The sequence below is a fragment of the Mus pahari genome, chromosome 5 (assembly GCF_900095145.1).
Source record: "Mus pahari chromosome 5, PAHARI_EIJ_v1.1, whole genome shotgun sequence".
Classification (NCBI taxonomy): domain Eukaryota; kingdom Metazoa; phylum Chordata; class Mammalia; order Rodentia; family Muridae; genus Mus; species Mus pahari.
The window spans coordinates 146,691,756-146,711,918 of NC_034594.1; the positions used below are offsets into that span (position 1 = coordinate 146,691,756).

Genomic DNA, 20,163 nt, shown 5'->3' on the forward strand with positions numbered 1-20,163 from the left:
AGTGAAAACTACAGGTCAATGTCAGGTGTTGTCGTCCAACATTTCCCACTTTATTTTTTTCAGACAGGTACCCTCACTGAAACTGAATTTCATCCATGTGGCTAGCTGGCTGGCTATCAAACTTCTGTGGTCCTCTTGTCTCCACATCCCAGCACTGGGGTTATCAGTGTGGCTGTCAACAGCTAACACTTTCACATGGACACTGTGAACCTGAACTCAGGTCCTCAGCTGTCTCTTCTGACTGCCCCAATATTTACATGTGTACCGCTTTGAAATTCTTCCATGTGAGTTGAGTGTGGCCTTCCTTTCATTCACAGGTCTCTCAGATGGCGATATGGAGAATGGAAACCTATCTACTGTGACTGTGTTTGTCTTCACTGGGTTCCCCCAGCTCAAGAATGGTGGCCTCCTGTACTTTTTTCCTCTACTGTTCATTTACATCTTTATTGTGATGGGAAACCTGATGATCTTTTTTGCTGTAAGGTTGGACACTCATCTTCATAATCCCATGTACAATTTCATAAGTATCTTCTCGTTTCTTGAGATGTGGTATACGACAGCTACCATTCCTAAGATGCTCTCCAATCTGATCAGTGAGCAAAAGACAATTTCCTTCATTGGCTGCCTCTTGCAAATGTACTTCTTCCATTCACTTGGAAATACCGAAGGGACCCTTCTGACTGTCATGGCTATTGACAGGTATGTTGCCATCTGTAATCCACTCCGCTACCCTAACATCATGACACCCCGGCTCTGTGCTCAGCTCACTGCTGGTTCTTGTGTATTTGGCTTCCTCATCCTTCTACCTGAGATTGTGTGGATTTCTACTCTACCTTTTTGTGGCCCCAATCAAATAACTCAGATATTCTGTGATTTCACCCCTTTGTTGAAGTTAGCCTGTACAGATGCCTCGGTGATCTTGGTTCAAGATGTGATACATGCTCTCGCTATTCTGATCACAAGTCTGATTATTTCTCTTTCTTACATAAGAATTATTGTTGTTATCCTGAGCATCTCCTCAACAGAAGGTCGCAAAAAAGCTTTTTCCACTTGTGCTGCCCACATTGCTGTCTTCCTGTTGTTTTTCGGCAGTGTGGCCCTTATGTATCTTCGATTCTCTGCCACCTATACACCATTCTGGGACAACACCATTGCTCTTACATTTTCTGTGTTTGCCCCTCTTTTCAATCCTATTATATACAGCCTGAGAAATAAGGACATGAAAGATGCAATTAACAAACTCTTTTGTTCTCAAAAACTGCCCATGTAGTTTGACTCATGTAGGTAATTTATACTGCTGCCTTTTAAAGGTAAATAAGATCCTTTTCTAAAATCCCGATGCTGAAGAATGACTGCAATTTCAAAGATTATGCAATTGATCAACCATTTTCTCCAATGAGAAGATAGATGGACATATAAATTCTATCTGCTGAGAAATCACCAAGATTTTAATTAATTTCAATTAACAAGTTTTGCCTTAACTTTGTCAACCATTGACAAATAAATATATATTCATTTCAGAATAGTTGAGTGTAAAACTATGAAGAACATTTACGGGAATCACTTTTCTGAGTCAGATTCTTGGCCACTGTAATCTTCACTAAGATCTTCACAATAACATTAGCAGTTTTTACCAACTCATGTTGCAGTGACTCTCTCTGTTGTTGAGTTATTAATAATGCTAAACCTTATAACAAGCTTTTGAAAAAAAGAAAACCTTCCTTGCATCCAATCTGTAGATGTTCACTTTCAACTTTGTTACCTTTCCAGTTATTGTTCTAATTGTTTTAGACACATGTATCATGTGCTGTGACTGTAAAATTTCATCAACAGGACATCATAGGCTCTATTTGGTATTGTGTCAAAAACTATAAAAGGAAATTGATTTTTACAGAAAGTCAATATGAGTAAACTGAGATGGTATAAATACATTCATTCATCACTCTAAAATATTTTTCATGTTTCCTTTTGACTGAAATGAAAAAACACATAATTTTGTAGTAGCATATTTAATATTAAGCATATGTGACTTCATAGCTTATATTTGTAAAACCTGGAATTTTATGCTAAGGTTTATGTACCCACCTAATATTTACTATAGCTTGTAAAAGATTATAGTGATGTGTTATAAATTTTCTCTAATTTGAAAATTTATATTTCTCTGTACTATTGTCCTTATAAATCCAGTTAAGTTATATTCCTGCATAAAATTCCTTTTCTAAAATATTTTCTCAAGATAAATGTCAAGAAGTTAATATATTACATTAAAAATTTGAATATATTTATCATAACTGATAAAACATTGGCTACATAAACAGTTGTACAACAAACACATGAATGTAAGACTGTAAATATGATTTGTAGCATAATATCTGGTCTATAGTTTCAATCTTATCTCTGTACTTTGTGGAACCTATTGATTTGATAATTTGCAAGATGAAGTTGTAGTGTAACTAAAAGAGATTCTGATATGTTGATTTCCACATTCCTATAAAAAGTATAATGTGAATTATACCTTCCTATAAAAAGTGTAAATGTATAACCTTGCAACAAGTGGACTCTCAATGGATTGTAGGCAAGAGGCAACTTCCTGTCTCATAGGTCTAGGTTGATATTTCTCTTACTTGGCTACTGAGGAGTTAATGGACAGTCCTAGGACATACTGTTTCAAAGTTAGACTTGCCCAGGGTAGCTGCCTTATTTCAGTGCTATAACCTCCTTAAGTTACTCTTTCTCGTTCTTTAGTTTTCACTCCTCCTCTTTTTCTTCCTCCTCCTATTTCTATTGTGATGTCCTCTAAACATTATCCTGTACATGAATACTTTTCACCAAGACAAAAATGGTTTCAATTCTATGACTGGACAGCTGGATGCTCTTTCAAGCCTTTAAAATGTAATGGAGATGGACTATGGGATACTGAGAAGAAGCTGATCCAGATAAAACACAATGGGTTGTGTACTAGAAAGCTTCAGGAGAAGGAAAATTGAAGAAAGATGGAGCAAACAGTCAAGAGATGGGGAGCGAGAAATCACAAGTGGTGAAGAACCTCAGCTCTCTGTGGACAGGTGAGAACAGCCTGAAGATGGAGTCTGGGGCAGGTCAGAAGTGGGGTCTAGTAGAGGGTGATAATGAAGACCGGAGTGGTGACCACTTGGAGCAAATCAAGGATGATGAATGTGTGTCTGAGAAAGGAGAGAATGGCAGAGAATGTGCCAATACTGAAGAAACTCTGAAGTACATAGTGTGCTTTGGAGATCTCAACATTTCTTTACCTGACCCTTGTCCAATATGAGAACTATACCAGATCTTCCCTGTTAGCTTCTGTACATTCTCACTCTTCCTACACATGTCTTTCCTCTGTTTATTAATTCATATGGATCCAAACCTGGTTTTACTCTCCTTTTCCTTGATGTTTAATTTTTATTTGGTTATTTATCCATTAAAATGTAGACTTGTATTTATAATTAATATTCATCTGTTTATTCTTCTGTTAATTTTTATTCTGAAGTTTTTCATTTTAGTTTTAACAACTCTTTGGTTTTTGTTTTGATGCATCTTTATGACAATGATGTAGCATAAATATTAATTAACTGTCTCCAAAGTAATCTATTCTTATGCAGAAAATATGTTTTTTCCATTTATACATAACTTTAGTAGTGGCTTTTCTGCATGCAAAGCAAATCTCATTTAGTTGTAGCAGATGAGAACAACTTTTAGTTAGAGCAATGTATGAGATCCCCATGAGTGACCTGAAATTCAAAACAAATGTAGCAATGTAATTTTGTGAATGGGGCTTGGTTTGTGAAATGCACCCTTTAGAAAAGAGCTGACATAATCTTCATATTTGTTTACTATAGAGGATATTGTATATTTTTCGTGGAGCCTGATTCTTTGAAACTTTTTTTTTCAAAATAAAAAAAAAATCCTTATTAAAGCGGTAATCTGGAGGGGAAATAGTATCTATATATTTCATTGATCTTATAATGTTTAAAATCTAAAAGAATAGTGTACCATGGTATATTATAATTTATAAATGTTAAATATCACAATTTATGAGTTTTCAGTAAATTTACAATGCAACTAATAAATCTACTAGATTTGTCATTATGTATAAGTGGGATGCCACCAATATTTAAGTATATAATTACTCCTCTTTTCATTGTTCCAGGCGTCTCTCTGACTGCACCAACACTATCACACAAATTTGAGTCTTAGACCCTCCTCATTTTGATTCACTAAAACATCAACACTGTTAAGAGAGTCACAGAATAGGGAGGAGTAAATATAAAATGAAGAGTAAACTTGTTCTCGTGTCTCAAGCTTCCAAGCCCATTTGAAATGAGCCAGAGATCCTTAAGCCTGAGATTCTCCTAATTACTAGCCTGAACTCTTTTTTTTTTTTCCCAATTGAAGCCATTATGAGTATGATTGTTTTCTCCTAATCTTGAATCATTTATGTACAATTCCCAAGAGAGTCAATTAAGGAACAAAAGAAGGGAAGAAAAGGGGGAGAAAATCCACAAAGGAGGTTCAGATTGTTGATCACTGACTTTATGAAAGAAATTGAGCTTAGACTTCCACTCAGGTGGAAGCATCGTGAAGGAAGTTGGTTCTCTCATGGCAGTTAGAACCTTCACAAACATCAGTGTAGCAAAGGTAGAGTCTTCATTCATGCTTATTCTGATTTTGGACTCCAATGGCAGCAAGGTCAGTGGATTAACTATTTGGAGGGGTGATGGAAGACATATAGGGAAAAATCAAAACAAAACAACAGCAATACACACTCACTAAAGCAGAGGGTGGTGCTGCTGGATCTCTAGATACTGTGAAAAGCCTTTGAGATGGCCTTTGAAAGATGTGAAAAAATATCCTAGGCTGAGCCAGTACAACATAAAAAGGTTCGAATTGGCAGGTTGCTCTATACAAAGGGCTGCTTTATATTTTACACAGCTAGGAACTGATTTTGGTTTTCTCACATGTTTCGGAAATGTTACTCTAGGTTTTAGGAAGTTGATGTCACTGACAACTGTACTAGACTCCTCACAAGGGGAATATGTACAAGGATAGATTCAGTGGGTAAAGACGAAAATTGCTGCTTTTGGCCAGCTTCTCCCCATGCTTTCTGTGGCATAATAGCATGAATTTAGAGATTACAGAAAGGTCTGGGTTTACTTGGAAATGGCACTCTTGAACAAGTGTCAAATCCACGTCTTAGAACCATGCTCTGAAGGCCATCGTTAGAAGACATGCTAGTTTCTGTTGAGGACATCAATACTTATATTTAAAGATACAGTTATGTGCATTTCTATTAAAAAAATAAGGAAAATTTGGAAAACATTCTAAATAATTAACATCTATGTATAGGGGGATAGGTGTGTGTGTGTGTGTGTGTGTGTGTGTGTGTGTGTGAGAGAGAGAGAGAGAGAGAGAGAGAGAGAGAGAGAGAGGATAAATAGATGATAGATACAGATAAACACAGATAAGATAATAACTCAGGTTCTCCTACCATATACATACACATATATCATAAGAAATAGAATAATCAGAGATGCAAAGGCTACAAGGGACACTTGAACTTGGTTAGGAAACAAAGAGATGTAGACAGGAAATAAGAAACAGATATTTCTGGAAAGAGGCGCTCCTCTTACAGATGTTTAGAGAGTGGAACTAAAAGGTTGCACTTAAGGCTTTTCTTCTGAGGCCTGCCTGCTTGGGTAATAAATACCCATCTTTCCTGGAGTCTTCCTCAACTTTTACACACACACACACACACACTCACACACACACTCCAAATATTTTCTCACAGACACACCAGTCAATGCAAAGTACCATCAACACTAATGGCCTTATTTTAACTCAAATCCATTTTTGATGCTGTGTGTAAAATGCAGTTACACTCTAGGGTCCTGAGGTTTAGAAACTCAGTGTGATTTTTCAGGGGGATGGTCTTATGACACAGTTAGGTGGTGTTTAAAAACTAGGCAACAATAAAACTTCTCGGGGTGGCAGGAGAGTCAATGTGCGGCCAAGATGGAGAGTCAGACCAGAGATTAATTATTGTTAATATAAAAGAACAAAGGCCAGGGAGTACTGGGAATCTTGAAGAAATGAAATGTTGAAATAAAATGACTCTTCTGAATGGAAAGGGATAGAGGTGAGAAAATAAAATGAGAGCAGAATTTTGAGTTATTTATGTACTTGGGGGATTTAAAAAAAAAAAGAAAGAAGTACCTGGCCTATGGAGATGAGTGGAAACTAATGTAAGAAGACAAAAATAGGTAATTTATTTTAAGATGTTGGGAAAATAGAGAGAATGATTATCTATGACACTAGAAAAATCTTTTGAAGAAAGAGTCTTAAGTAGAGATGCAGTGTTCTACAAATGAACATATTTGATACTAACAGAAAAATAAACCATAGAGGTAAAATAAATTATTGTGAGAAGAAAGTCAGTTACCAGAACCATACTGTGTACTATGGCATGTTCTAGTCAAAGCCAGTAAACAGCTCTCCCTTCCCACTGAGCTGCCCCAGGAAATTATAAAGGCAAGCCTATACTGACAGCTTAACATATTCAGTTCTCACAAACTGTCATTTTTATCAAAGACTTACAACTTAAAGCATCTTCAAGTCTCTCTTATATAAGACAAAAATGTGATAGGATTAAAAAGAGTGGTATGTCCTTTAAATAACAAACACCACAAAGACACCAGTGTAGTTTATCTTATGAATCATATTAAGCATAATACATATAAAGAGGTGAGATAATTAGAAGAAAGGGAAGAAGATGGGTAGAAATCCCCAGTGATGGCTTATTATTGTCCCTTAGATACCCGTTTGTTTTCTAACAAGAGACAAAAAGATTAAGATGGGCAGGAAAGGAGAAAGAAACTGAGAGGATTAAGGAGAGGAAAAACCATAATCAGAATATACTGTATTTAAAAAAATCTACTTTTGATGAAAGGGAAAAATATCATTCCATATCACATGCCAAGAGTCAGATGCACTGGTCTGAAAGCAAGAATTCTGTTGGGGAATCCGTAAGATTTGAATTCAGAATGAGCATTTTTTTTTATTCCCATTTCTTCAGGTTTTCCTCCAGATGTCTAAGCATGATGGTTTTAAAATATGATTTTCTGAGCATCAGGATTTCTGTCCATTGCCTGCAAAACTTCAGGTTCTACCTCAGAACTCCTGAATAAAACTTTTAGTAACAGCACCAAGAGTCTGAGCTTTGACAACACATTAATTCTGATTCATGCTAGTTTTTGAAAATTAGTCTAAACACAAGATGTATAATCTATTTTATCCCTTATAACATATTTGATTGAAAGCCATTGTGGAGTACATATGATTTCATTATGCATTTCTCTTCCTCTACATCCACAGTTCAAGAGTCTTCTCAAAGCCTGGCTTTTGGTAAGCGTGTTTTCCTATAGAATTATAGTAGACACTTCCTGAAAATCTTGGGTGCTCTGGAAGTTGTTGACACTCTCACTTCTCACTTGGAGATGGAATTCTCCAATTGGACCACTGCTCAGGAGTTTATTTTTTCTGCTTTTCCTTGCTCCTGGGGAGATTCTGTCATCTGCTTCATCCCACTGCTCTTCATCTATGCTTTCATCATCGTTGGGAACCTAGTTATCATCACAGTGGTCCAGCTCAATGCGCACCTCCACACACCCATGTATTTCTTCATCAGTGCCCTTTCCTTCCTGGAGATATGGTACACCACAGCCACCATCCCAAAGATGCTCTCTAGCTTGCTTAGTGAACGAAGGAGTATTACTTTGAATGGTTGCGTCCTGCAGATGTATTTCTTCCATTCCACAGGCATCAGTGAGGTTTGTCTCTTGACAGCTATGGCCTTTGATCGGTACCTGGCTATCTGCAGCCCTCTTCATTATCCTACCATCATGACTTCCAAACTGTGTGCCCAGCTGACCCTCGGTTGCTGTGTCTGTGGCTTTCTCACACCCCTCCCTGAGATTGCCTGGATCTCCACACTGCCTTTTTGTGGCTCTAATCGCCTTGAGCATATCTTCTGTGACTTCCTCCCCGTGCTGCGCCTGGCCTGCACAGATACCCACACCATCGTCATGATTCAGGTGGTGGATATTGTCCATGCTGTGGAGATAATTACGGCAGTGATGCTAATTTTCATGTCCTATGTTGGTATTGTGGCTGTGATTCTGCGCATCCGTTCTGCCGAAGGCCGCCGAAAGGCATTTTCCACGTGTGTCTCGCACCTTACCGTCTTTTTGCTCTTCTTTGGTAGCGTGGCTCTCATGTATCTCCGCTTTTCTGCTACCTATTCCTTGTTCTGGGACACTGCCATTGCTCTAGCCTTTGCAGTTCTTTCCCCCTTCTTCAATCCCATCATCTATAGCCTTAGAAACAAAGAAATAAAAGAAGCCATAAAAAAGCACATAGGTCAAGCTGGCATCTTAATTGGTAAGAGCAGGAACCTCCCATAACATCTCTTGTTCAGAGGGACATGTTGGTTCTCTTTCATTCTCGCTTCACAGAATTTTTTTTTATCAGCCTTTTACTGAACCTTGTTTCCTAAATATCCCTGATACACAAAATTTATAAATATCTAAATCAGTTTATTGTGTATATGTGTATATGTATGGAGAATGCATGTGTTCATGTGTGATGAGTTCAGAAGTAAACATTAGATGTATTCTTCTCCACCTCGATTTTTGAGACAAGGTCTCTCACTGAATCAGGAACTTCCCCATTAACTGCATTGGCTAGCTACAAGCCTAAGGATTCATTTGTTTCCACACCCCAGGTGCTGGACCAGCTCTTGTTTAATGGCAAATATTTTAGCTAACTGACCCATCTCCCCAGTCCCTAAACTTAATAGCTTCTTTTTAGTCTTTATCCAATCCAACATATTTTTTAGTGTAATTTCATCAATTGAACATTATGCCACTCAAGTTATTTGTAGTAACTTAATTTTGCTGAAGTTACTCTGGTAAACACTTTACTTTCAACATAACCTAAACAGTTATCTGAATACTGGGACTGAAATTCAGTTGTTAGGAGTGCTGATCTAGAATGCATGAGACTATGGGATTGCTTCTCAGTTCAAATGAACAACAAACAGGGATGCCAAGAAAAGCTGCTGTGGTGGCTCACGCCTTGATTCCCAGAACTTGAGAGGCAGACACAGGCACATCTCTGTGAGTTCGAGGCCAACCAGGTCTATTTAGAGAGTTCCGGGATAGCCAGGGCTGCATAGAGAGATCCTGTCTCAAAAAAATAAAATAAAACTAAAAGGTTGCTTCTTGAGAATATGTTAAGAGTAAAATCTTCATAAGACAAAATTCTCTCTATTGTGCCACTGTATATAGAATTAAAGAACAACTCTAACCTATGAATTAGTTATTTGAATTTTGATCAATAACCACTGAGGTTAACTTTTCAACAATTATAAGTTTTTCATAATGAATTAAAATTTAATCTTTGTTTTTAGGGTACTCTCGTATGCCATGCATATTGAGCAATGCTTATAATAAATATGTATTGAACTAATAAACCAACCACATCACACTAAGTTTTGATTGTTGTAGCTAACAGGCCAACATGATGAACAGAAATGTACATACAAGCCCCTTATTTCCTTGGCTTTAAAAATTCCATATTCTTTATGGTACAGTGTGGTGGACTTCCTTTGCTGACAAACCTTGCCATACATGTTTCATAAGGAATAATTTTGTCTAGAACACACACTTCAGTGTGGAAGGGATGAAGCTCATTACTCTGCATATACCCAAAACTCTTACCCCCTTCCTTCCACCAATGCAAACCCTGTAGTTGTCAGCCCACTTTCCTTGTTTCTGTACGTCAATCTTTCACCTTTAATCCTACATTTTTACAGAAAGGCAAAAGTAAAAAGGAAGGTTTTAGATTTCAACAGCTAAGCCATTTGTATGCAAAGGAAAAGGATGAAAATGAGAGGCGTTTTATGGTGTGCTTGGAAGAGGTCACACAAGACTCCACAGCATCCTCTGCTATTGGAATGAGAGAAAAACAACACAGGGATTCAGGTAATAGTCTTGGACTATATGTGTCATTGTTTGTTTCTGAAAATGTATGATTTTGCTTATTATTATACATTCTAGGTCTGTGCGTTCACTTGACATTTGTGATTTCACAAAATTTGCAGGGAAACACTGGGTCTTTAATTCTCCTTAAGTACTTCACAAACACCTTGCCATCCTTTGTTTCAGTATTGTTATAAAAGTGATACATACAACTCACTGTTGCATAAAAAATTATTCCATATCCTTCTCTGACCACTTCATTTTTTACTTTTATATTGCAACAACAATGACTTTAGAAATTGATTTAGCTAATTCTTACCTGTATACTTTCCTCAGAAGAAAAATATAGGAAATGAAGGAATTAAAACTTGTGATGTGGTAACATTAATGGAGCTTTGTAAATACAACCTTCATAGGTACACAGATTTCAGGACACATGGTTTCTATCTTGGAGATAGTGAGAGCTACTAGCAAATTCTCTGTTGACTTTAAGCATACGTGTTTAACAAAAGTTTTCACTGAATTTATTAACACAATATTCTTGTAAAAATAAAATAACAATATAAATTCATACTTGTATTTGTATTTTGTGATCCTAACAGTGCAATTTTCTACTTATTGCACATGCATATTTTAAGACACTGCACTGTTTCCTATATCAAAAGAAATAAAGGATGAATATTTCCTTAACTTGCTCCATATTTATGCCTATCATCTTGTAGGCAGAAAAAATTTTGGGTTGAATATTTATGGGTAGGTGGATAACCCCTCCCTCCACTGGATATCTCACCTGATTATAGGAGGTGGCCACTCTGTCTCTATACCCCCCACTGGTAGGAATCTCAACTTGGGTCACCCCTGTGGGCTCCTGGGAGCCTCTTCCATCCCAGGTGAGAAAGCCAGTGCCTGACACTATTAAGGATACTCAGCTGTATTTGCAGATGGGAACCTAGCATATCTGTCTCCTCAGATGCTTTATTCAGCAGTGAATGGAAACAGATGCAGCCAAACCTAAGACAGAGCTCTTTGAGTCTTGTGGGAGACAGAAGTGAGCGAGCTGAAGGGGTCAAGGACAACACAAGAAGACCTCCAAATTCAACTAAACTGGGCCCATGGGGGTCACAGAGATTGAATCACCAACCAGGGGACATGCAGGAGCTGGACATAGAACCCCTATTCCTCTGTAGTATATATATATATATATAGCTTGGTGATCATGTGGTATCCCTAAGAAGTAGGACAGGGCCCCCGTCTTGGTCTTTGCTCTCTGCCGCTCGATCCCCTTCCCCATAGTAAGACTGTCTGGATCTGAAGAGTGGGACTGGAGGAGAGGAAGGGAGATTGGGATGTAAACTGAATAAAAAATAAATCATGAAAAAAAGAGGAGTAATTTGTATCATCCATTGTTATCATTTCTGTTACAAAAGAAAGAATATTGGCTTAGAGTATTTAAGTGACTTGTCTAAGTATAGATGTTTTGCAAAATGCTAAGTTATAATTCAAACTCAGTTCTAACCTCCAAAATCTTTGTTTTAACCACCATGAAATGCTTTCTAGTACTGTTGCTTTGAGAAAGCAGAAGGAACTATGATACCTGGGATATTAGTCAGGGAGCTACTTACTCTACTATGATGGGATTCACAAATAGTCAAGGCATGGTTTTTAGAGGCTTATCCAGGGACCCAGGATAGAGACGACCAGAGTCCAACACTTACAGTTCTGGATCTTAAGAACTAGAAACTTGTAGATACAAGCTTCAGTGTTTAGAAATTTATAACTCCGTGCTATTCAAGTCAGAGGCTGTCTGCAATAGTCCGTGACTGGCAATGAACTGTACTCACCAAACAATGACCCACAGCTCATTAGCAGTTAGTGATGGCCAGTGAAATAGATTTCAAATTTTGCATGTCAAAACCCTCAGCTATTGGGCTAGCATTATAGATTTTAGGTCTTGGATATCAAGACCTGGGTTGGCATATCTCTGAACATTCTGGAACTCTTCCAGGGACCAACACCTTTAATCTCTCATCTTCAGCACTTTATGGCTTTTTATCTCTCACACTCTTTGCTTTTTCCTCTGCTCCTGTCTTCAGCCATTTTTGTCTCCATGGTCTCTGCTTCCTAATGTTTCTGCTCCCACTTGTTTGCTGGAGCTCTTCCAATGCCTTATCTCTGTTACTGTAGCAACTTATCAGCTGCTGTTATTGCTGCCTGCTCTTTGTGTTACCAGTTTAGCATGCTCTACCAACTACACAGATCACACCAAAGCAGGGAAAAGGCCTTCTATTGAGTTGAACATCACCACACCAACAAAAGGGGGTGCCCTCTGGAAGTCCTGGTTGTAGAAAAAACTGTATTTGTATCAATTAACAAGGCTTCTATTTTCTCTAGTCATAACTCCTGCATAGGGACCAATCATAGCCTGTAAAACAGTCCTACACATTTCACCAAGCACTCGCTTCCTGCTTCAGAGTCACCTGGGTTTTCCAAGATTTCTCTTTATTTCAGTTCCTCTGTCTAAGATCTATGCATTAATTATAGTTGAGAGAGAGAGAGAGAGAGAGAGAGAGAGAGAGAGAGAATATGACTTGAGCAAGGTCTTCTAAAACAGATTGTGGCTATTGTACTCACTGCATCTGGAGTGTAGCTCCTCACACTAGCTGCCCATGAAATACTCAAAGTAGTCAGATTGTTACAATGACACCTGTACAGGCAACAAAGAAATATCTAACAATTGTCAGCCAAAGGTTCGATTCAGCCTAGCCTCCAATATTTAGTTTTACAAAATGTCTGGCATTAAATTCCTACCATTAATGTCAACATTCTCACTGTTATGTAACAGTACTTAACTGCTAATAAAATACATGTAAGAATCGTTGCGCCCTCTAAATTCTCCTAAGGATGTCATAGAGGAGCAGTTGCACTAGCCTGGGATGTCTGCTGCTCATAACAACAACAACAACAACAACAGCAACAACAACAAAAAAATGTATTAATTACTTTTCTATTTCTGTGACAAAATACCATACTAAAACAACTGATAGATGAGAGAGTTTGTGGTTTATAGTTCCAAAGGGTTAGATTCCATGAAGAAGCAGAGGCAGTAGGTACCAGAAATGGCAGCTGGAGCAGTAGCAGAGAATTCACATCTTAAACCACACACATGAAGCAGAGAAAGAGAAAGCAAAATGCCATGAGTCTTTAAATTCTCAAAGCCTGCTTCCAGTGACATGCTTCCTCCAGTGAGGCCACTTCTCCTAAACTTCCCATATAGCAGTACCAACTCAGGATCAAAGACTAGGGAAGACATGTCGTTTAAAGCAACACCAACACCAAAAAAGGAAACCAAATCTTGGCACTAGATGTTTTATTTGTTGGCCTGTGGTATCTAGCAGGGCCTTTGTCACCAAACCCCCATAATGGGTTACCTTTATTTAAAGTATATGTATACCTATGTATTTTATGAAGCTTCTATAGTAATGTTTCCATATGACTCAGACAATTCAGTGTTGTTTTTCCTCCTTATCCTTCTCGTACCTTGCCATTTCCTACCCCAATTTAACCCTTCTTGCTTCTCTAATCCCCATTAACTCACAGCACATAAGCCACACATACATAACTCACTCACATAAGCCACAGCATTCTTTCTCTCCTCACTTGAAAAGTCCTCATTCCTATGGCCCTGTACTAGTTTCCCGACTCTAGCAGGTATTCTGTATGGAACACTGATGTCATTTTTTTCTATTTTATTTATTTACATTTCAAATGTTATCTCCTATCCCATACTCCCTCCCCCTGCTTCTATGAGGGCACTTCCCACCTACTCACTCACTCCTGTCTACCACCCCGGCATTCCTCCACTACACTGGGGCATCGAGCCTTCATAGGACCAAGGGCCTCTCCTCCCACTGATGCCTGAAAAGGCCATCCTCTGCCACATATGCAGCTGAGGTCATGGGTTGCTCCATGTGTACTCTTTGGTTGGTGGTTTAGTCCCTGGGAGCTCTAAGAGGATGCATCCCACATATAGACACCAAACTCAGACACTAATGCGGATGCCAAGAAGTGCTTGCTGACAGGAACCTGATACAGCCATCTCCTGAGAGGCTCTGCCAGAACCTGACAAATACAGACGCAGACACTCTCCACCAACCATTGGACTGAGCATGGTAGGAGTTAGAGAAAGGACTGAAGGAGTTGAAGGGGTTTGCAACCTCATAGGAAGAACAACAATATCAACCAACCAGAACATGGATGTGTTAAGATTCAAAGCTAATGCCTACAAATGAAGGAAAAATCCCCTTATTGTGGGTCTGGATTAGCTCACTCAGAATGATTGTTTCTAACTATTTACTCCACCTTTCATAATTTTCCTTTTCTTGACAGATAGATAAAATTACACACATTTTTATTATCTATTCACCAGTTGACAGAAACTTAAGCTGTGTCTATTCCCTGACTATTATGAATAGGCATCAGTGAACACATATGGGCAGGGATATCTTGAATAGCACAGAGTCTGCTTGGGGATATAGTCAACCTTGTTCAGATAAGTTTCTGTTTACACTGATGGCAGGCAGCAGAGAGACAGCCAAGTGATCAACATGCTAAGCACAAAATGTGAGTACTCACACCTAAATGAACCATTTATATTAGCTCCCACCCTACCAAGGCTCAAGGAACATCGAATACAAGGAGATGGAAAGGATGTAAGAGCCAGAAAATGATGAGGGGCACTGGAAAAAATATGCGTTCTGGGTATGATATGGAATCTATCACACTGTTGGATTCACAGTAGCTGTGCTTACTTGTTTAAGAACTACACAAGACCAAGCCAGCCAACATGGTTGTGTAAATTGGTTAGAAATCTCCAGACCCCACCCCATACTAAGGAGGTGTTGATGGTTGATAGTTTCTGAGGCAAGAACAATCATTCTTTGAGGATGAGGATAGGTTAAACCATTTATTTCTTATAGTTCAAGATGTTAGAGTGTCTAAGATCCAGATAAGAGTTAATTTACTTCTTGGTGAAGGCTCTTTTTTCAGTATTACAGATACCCACCTTTGTGTGTTTCACCACATAGGAGGGAGAGAAAGAAGGAGGTAGGAAAGAGAGAGAGCAGAAGGAGGAGAACCACTGTCTTTTTCTAAGAAAAACTATTATTTTCAATTTTTAAAACGTTTTTATATGTATGTTCCGTGTGTGTGTGTGTGTGTGTGTGTGTGTGTGCCCCTGTGTATGTATCACATGAGTGCCAGTTTCTAAAAATGCCAGAAGAAGAGTGTGTCAGATTCCACAGGAATGTAGTTACAAGCAGTTATAAACTGCATGATGTAGGTGCTGTAAACCAAACCTAGGTCCTTCGCAGTGCTGAGGCCATATCTCAAGTCCCAGTTTTTTTTTTATCACATACTCACAGGCTATATTAGACTGTATATTGTCTATATAAATATAATAGTAATTACTATGATTTCAGCTTACATTTCTGGTTAAAGGAAGGACACAACATTTGTTTCATAACATGAGAAGTTAATTCATAGCTTTGACTTCTCTTATTCATTTTCTGAGCAGATGCACTGTGATAGAAGAAAGAAGGTGAGGATATGCATGGTTTCGCAGCAAAAAGAGATGTCAGGGATGTGCCCTGCTAATTATAGAAGTGTGGTTTTAGCAGGGTTAATTAATTATTCAAGGTGAATCTCATTAAATGTATGGCTAGCAGAATCTAGTAATTAATTGATTTGGGGGATTTATGCTTGCCTTGATGAACATATTCAAGACAGGGTTTCTCTGTGTAGCCTTGGCTGTCCTGGAACTCACTCTGAAGACCAGGCTGGCCTCGAACTCAGAAATCTGTCCACCTATGCCTCCCAAGTGCTTGGATTAAAGGCATGAGCCACCACTGCCCGGTTTTGATGAACATTTTCATTTTGGACATAGTACACAGTACATGGCATGAAAAGTATTCAACAACTTTTGAATAAAAACAAGAAACATAAGGAATAATAAATTGAACCCTTAACTACTGATCAAAACTAGATGTCCAAGAAATTATCTCTTCGGCTCACAGCTGAGAGGACAGGTAAGCAGTAGATAGCAATGGTTGAATTTGTAGTCACTGGGTATTTTCCTTGGTAGGACAATGGGCTTCTGCTATTCCCTTGCCTCTTGTCTACTGACCATCAGCTCATGGAACATTATAGTCTTCTTTGCATCAAATTATGTCTATACGTAGACAGCCCTATGCATTTCTTCATTTGTGACTGCCCCTTCCTGGAGGTCTGGTTTATAACACCTACCATGCCCAGAATGACCTAGTCAGTGAGCAGAAGTGCATCTTTTCTGCTGGTTGCATCTTTCAGATGCACTGCACTTGCTGACTTAGTACCAGGATTTCCTGCTCATCAATATGACTACAAACAGATTTCTGACTGTACGTAGCTCCTAATACTCAGAAAGCGTATTTCAGTTCTACACTCACCTGACTACTCATTATAAATGCCCATTATTCTTTCCAATTGCACTATTATTTTACGGTTCAGATCAAGTTCAGAAAATCTTTGTGACATTGATCTCATTGAGAATCCGATGTGTATGGACATGAGTATAACGACCTTGATCAAAGTTTGGACCTTGTATATACTGTGGAGATCACTGCAACTGAAAAGTTTGTGACTTTGGGTTTTGTTTGTTTGTGTATTAGTCACATTTCTCTAAAGGAACAGACATGACAATTGATCTACACTATAAAGGGGATGTATAAGCTTGACTTCCATGCTATGGGCTGAGTAGAATAGCAATAGTTGTCTATACACTGAAGAGGCTAAGAACCTGGTAACTACTTGGTCAATAACGTTAAATGTCTCAGCAATCTCTATCTGACATTGAAGACCTAGAGGGTTCCCAAAGAGCTGCTCATCTTCAATCCACACTGGAAATCTGACAAGGCTTAGTTTCTATGTCAACAAAGGCCAGCAGGAACAGCTATAGTTTAGATGCACTCACCAGCAAGGATGGAAGAAAAGCAGGTAAAAATCACCCTTATTGTATCTTGGCTGACACAAGGAGGCACTGCTACTCTGCAAGAGCACCATGTATTCTTACCGACTAAACCATCTTCTCTGGAGAGAATCTTCCCCTATGCTTACTTCAGGTAATCATAGACAGATTCACCGAGCCAGCCAAGGAAGTACCTCTTTGTCAAATGGAGATCAAATCAAGTTGACAGTCAAATTTGCCTATCACAGTATGCTTCCCTGCATTAATCATAGGCATCAACCCCGGTGACAGACACACAGAAAAGCTCCTTTAAACCTCAGCCTCCCTCCCACTTTACCCTTTTCTGAATATTGCTTCAGAATCTGGTCCTGATGTACTGACCCTGCTGAATTTTGCTTTTCCTGAGCTGTCATGTCAACTCAAAGTTTGCAGAGTTTGCTGTATGAACTAAATTATCTACCCTCCAAAAGAAAAATAAAGAAAGCTATCAAAAAAGCTTGTAAAAAGCATGCATGCCATTCTAATGTACTGCTCCAGCTGTCAAATAGGACCAAATGCAGATCACTGCATCTGTAAAATATATACAATCAGGTTTTCAGTGTTTGTTGTAGCTGAATTGATTCAGTACATAGACAGTGAGAGTGAAGTGTTTAGCAGCTCATACTAAATGTCCTCAGAAGTTGGCTGGCTACAGGTGTATGGGAGGTTGGATAAGACCTAACACTGTCCAACTGGTTGATTTTGAACTCAAAGGAAGTCCTGCAAGATGCTGTCTCTGCTCTGACATTTTCTCTTCCAACACACTGACACAGAAGCAACCTTGCCTTTCTCTTTTCTCCAGTGAACATTTGCTTAAACACATTGTTCTCTTATGTTACAGTTAATTTTGACTCGTGTTCCTTCTAATTAACAATATTCTTTTAAAGTAGATACCCATTTCAATGATCTCCATATCCACAATGTTGGAGAGAGTTTTTAATCTACCAAAACATTGAATGATGGTTTACTGAAAGATTAAATGACTGACTAGAAGACACCTTTATTTCTTGAGGTTAAAGGAGAGCAAAACATCAGAGTATTCTCAATTCTAAAGCAGAATAGGGAGAAAAGCAAATGGAAAAATATATTAGTGGATAGAAATTTTAGTCATATCCTGAAGCCTCAAGCCAATAACCCAACTCGATTCTACACCGGGTATATGTTTAAATGTATGGCTAAGGTTTTCATTTGTATTCCTTAAACACAGTCATTAAACCCCAGACTGAGTTGAGTGTCTGAAGGAGGTGGTCTATGTAATTGTAGCTCTTGACTGGTTCCTACTTGTGTCCGATCTGATGAAAAATTACAGTTTTCAATTGAGTGCTTTTTCCTTCCTTGAAAGGGACCATGTCACAAACATGCTGTCCTTAAAAGGCTTCTGAAGATTGATCTGCCTACTGCTGTCATCCACATTACTATATTGAGGAATAATCATTGGTGGATGAGAGCAGGAGAGAACTTGACATAAAATTTCAGTGATTACTATGATAGAATGGGAACCATTCTCAGCGGGAAGTGATCTTCTATTGAAGAGTTTCCTTTTACATTCCAATTTTTAAAAAATTTATGACTCAGAATGAAGTGGGTGATTTGGCGCAGTCAAAATATAATACTGATATCATTCATATCCAGCTAAAACTGACAATCCACCCAGCACAAAGTAACTCTACATTTTGAAATTGGGCCATTTGCCAATGTTCAAGTAGGCAAATTAGTCATAGCTACTCCCTAGCATGCTTAAGAAAATTTAAGTCAATTTCCAATAACCTTCTTAACTTTAAGTGGTAGATTTGAGCATCTGCTCAAAAGAATTTGAGCTTCCAATCCAGTGCAACATTGCCTCCACTGTTCTAAGTTGTCTTCTAATCACAAATGTATAGCATACAGTTGAAAGGAAGTATGACTTGTAAGTTTTATTACTGCAATAAAAACATATGTATAAACAGGAAAGAAAAAACAGAAAGAAGGTATAAGTATTCAACTAGAGTTAAGGAGTAAGCAACTTCAGAGCCTGTCAGCTGGTAATGGCGAAAGCAGATATTAACTACAGAAGGACTTTGTTTATGTAGTAATGCCTGCCTATAATTCCAGCAGTTAAAAAGCTAAGGTAAGACAGTCAAGAGTTCTAGACCAGCTTGAGTTATATATGGAAACCCTATGGCCCCCAACAAAATACCTTTTTCATTTTCTGAGCAATATGTTCTACTATGTAGACCCATGTAGTTGTCAAAAATCAAAGAAAAATTTAAATATGAAGTAGCTCCAGCAAAACAAAGGCAAAATTGTTAGAGAATAGATTGATGATAGACTCAATTCTGTGGGAAATATTAATTTTGCATTAAATTTATTGTATCTTTCTTTATTGACTCCAAAATAAGTTTACAGTATTGAAACTGTACAATTTTTGTTTCTGAAGCTCTTGGATTCCCTGAGCTCAAGAGGTGGATGTCACATGCCTCACTTGGTCCTGACCTGTGAGCCAGGCTGAAGCAAGCTGCTCAGGGCTGATTTGCCGTATGAGTACAGCTCTGCCCAGAACTGATAAACAAGGCCCAGAAGGACAGCCCTCTAAATCACCCCACCCAGGCACAGAAGACTCCTCTTACAAAAACCATTCATTTTATGATTTCCCTCCTCCTTGTTTTAATCAGTCTTCTCTTAGGCCATCAGCATTTATGGTTCTGGTCTCTAATTTCTGATGCCATCTCATAAAAATTACAAAACACTTAATTCCTTATAATCACACACACACACACACACACACACACACACACACACACACACACACACCCCAAAGTGGCTTAATTGGCAGGACTGGATGTTGTGGAACAAAATTGTGTCTTCATCATACAAAAGGTTGAAGTGTAATGTAAAACTGTTAGAAGGAAACCTGGGGCAAAGTTTCATGACATAGGTCTTGCCCTTCATTTCTGAGACACAGGCACAAAGGGCACGAGCAACAGAAGCAAATGGGATGACCAGTGGATGGGTTGGCAAAGAGGTATGGGATGTGGGACAGTCAGAAGGTGGACCTGGAGGGGGATAAAATCTGGAGTGAAAAAAAAAAAA

At 38.5% G+C, this 20,163-nt stretch overlaps 2 protein-coding genes across 2 annotated transcripts; both read left to right on the forward strand.

The window, feature by feature from the left end:
* The first annotated feature begins 303 nt into the window (after positions 1-303).
* LOC110322340 (olfactory receptor 6K3-like) lies at positions 304-1,350 on the forward strand. The gene has a single exon (XM_021198975.1). The coding sequence runs from the start codon at positions 335-337 to the stop codon at positions 1,268-1,270; it is 936 nt and encodes a 311-aa protein (XP_021054634.1). The 5' UTR covers positions 304-334; the 3' UTR covers positions 1,271-1,350.
* Positions 1,351-7,464: 6,114 nt separating this feature from the next.
* Positions 7,465-8,498, forward strand: LOC110322376 (olfactory receptor 6K2-like). Its single transcript, XM_021199024.1, has one exon. It carries the CDS (start codon positions 7,512-7,514, stop codon positions 8,475-8,477), a length of 966 nt encoding a protein of 321 aa, XP_021054683.1. The 5' UTR covers positions 7,465-7,511; the 3' UTR covers positions 8,478-8,498.
* The last annotated feature ends 11,665 nt before the right edge of the window (positions 8,499-20,163 follow it).

Bases quoted from the DNA above. Each gene is read 5' to 3' on its own strand.
- LOC110322340 (XM_021198975.1), top strand. From the start codon at position 335: ATGGAGAATGGAAACCTATCTACTGTGACTGTGTTTGTCTTCACTGGG.
- LOC110322376 (XM_021199024.1), top strand. From the start codon at position 7,512: ATGGAATTCTCCAATTGGACCACTGCTCAGGAGTTTATTTTTTCTGCT.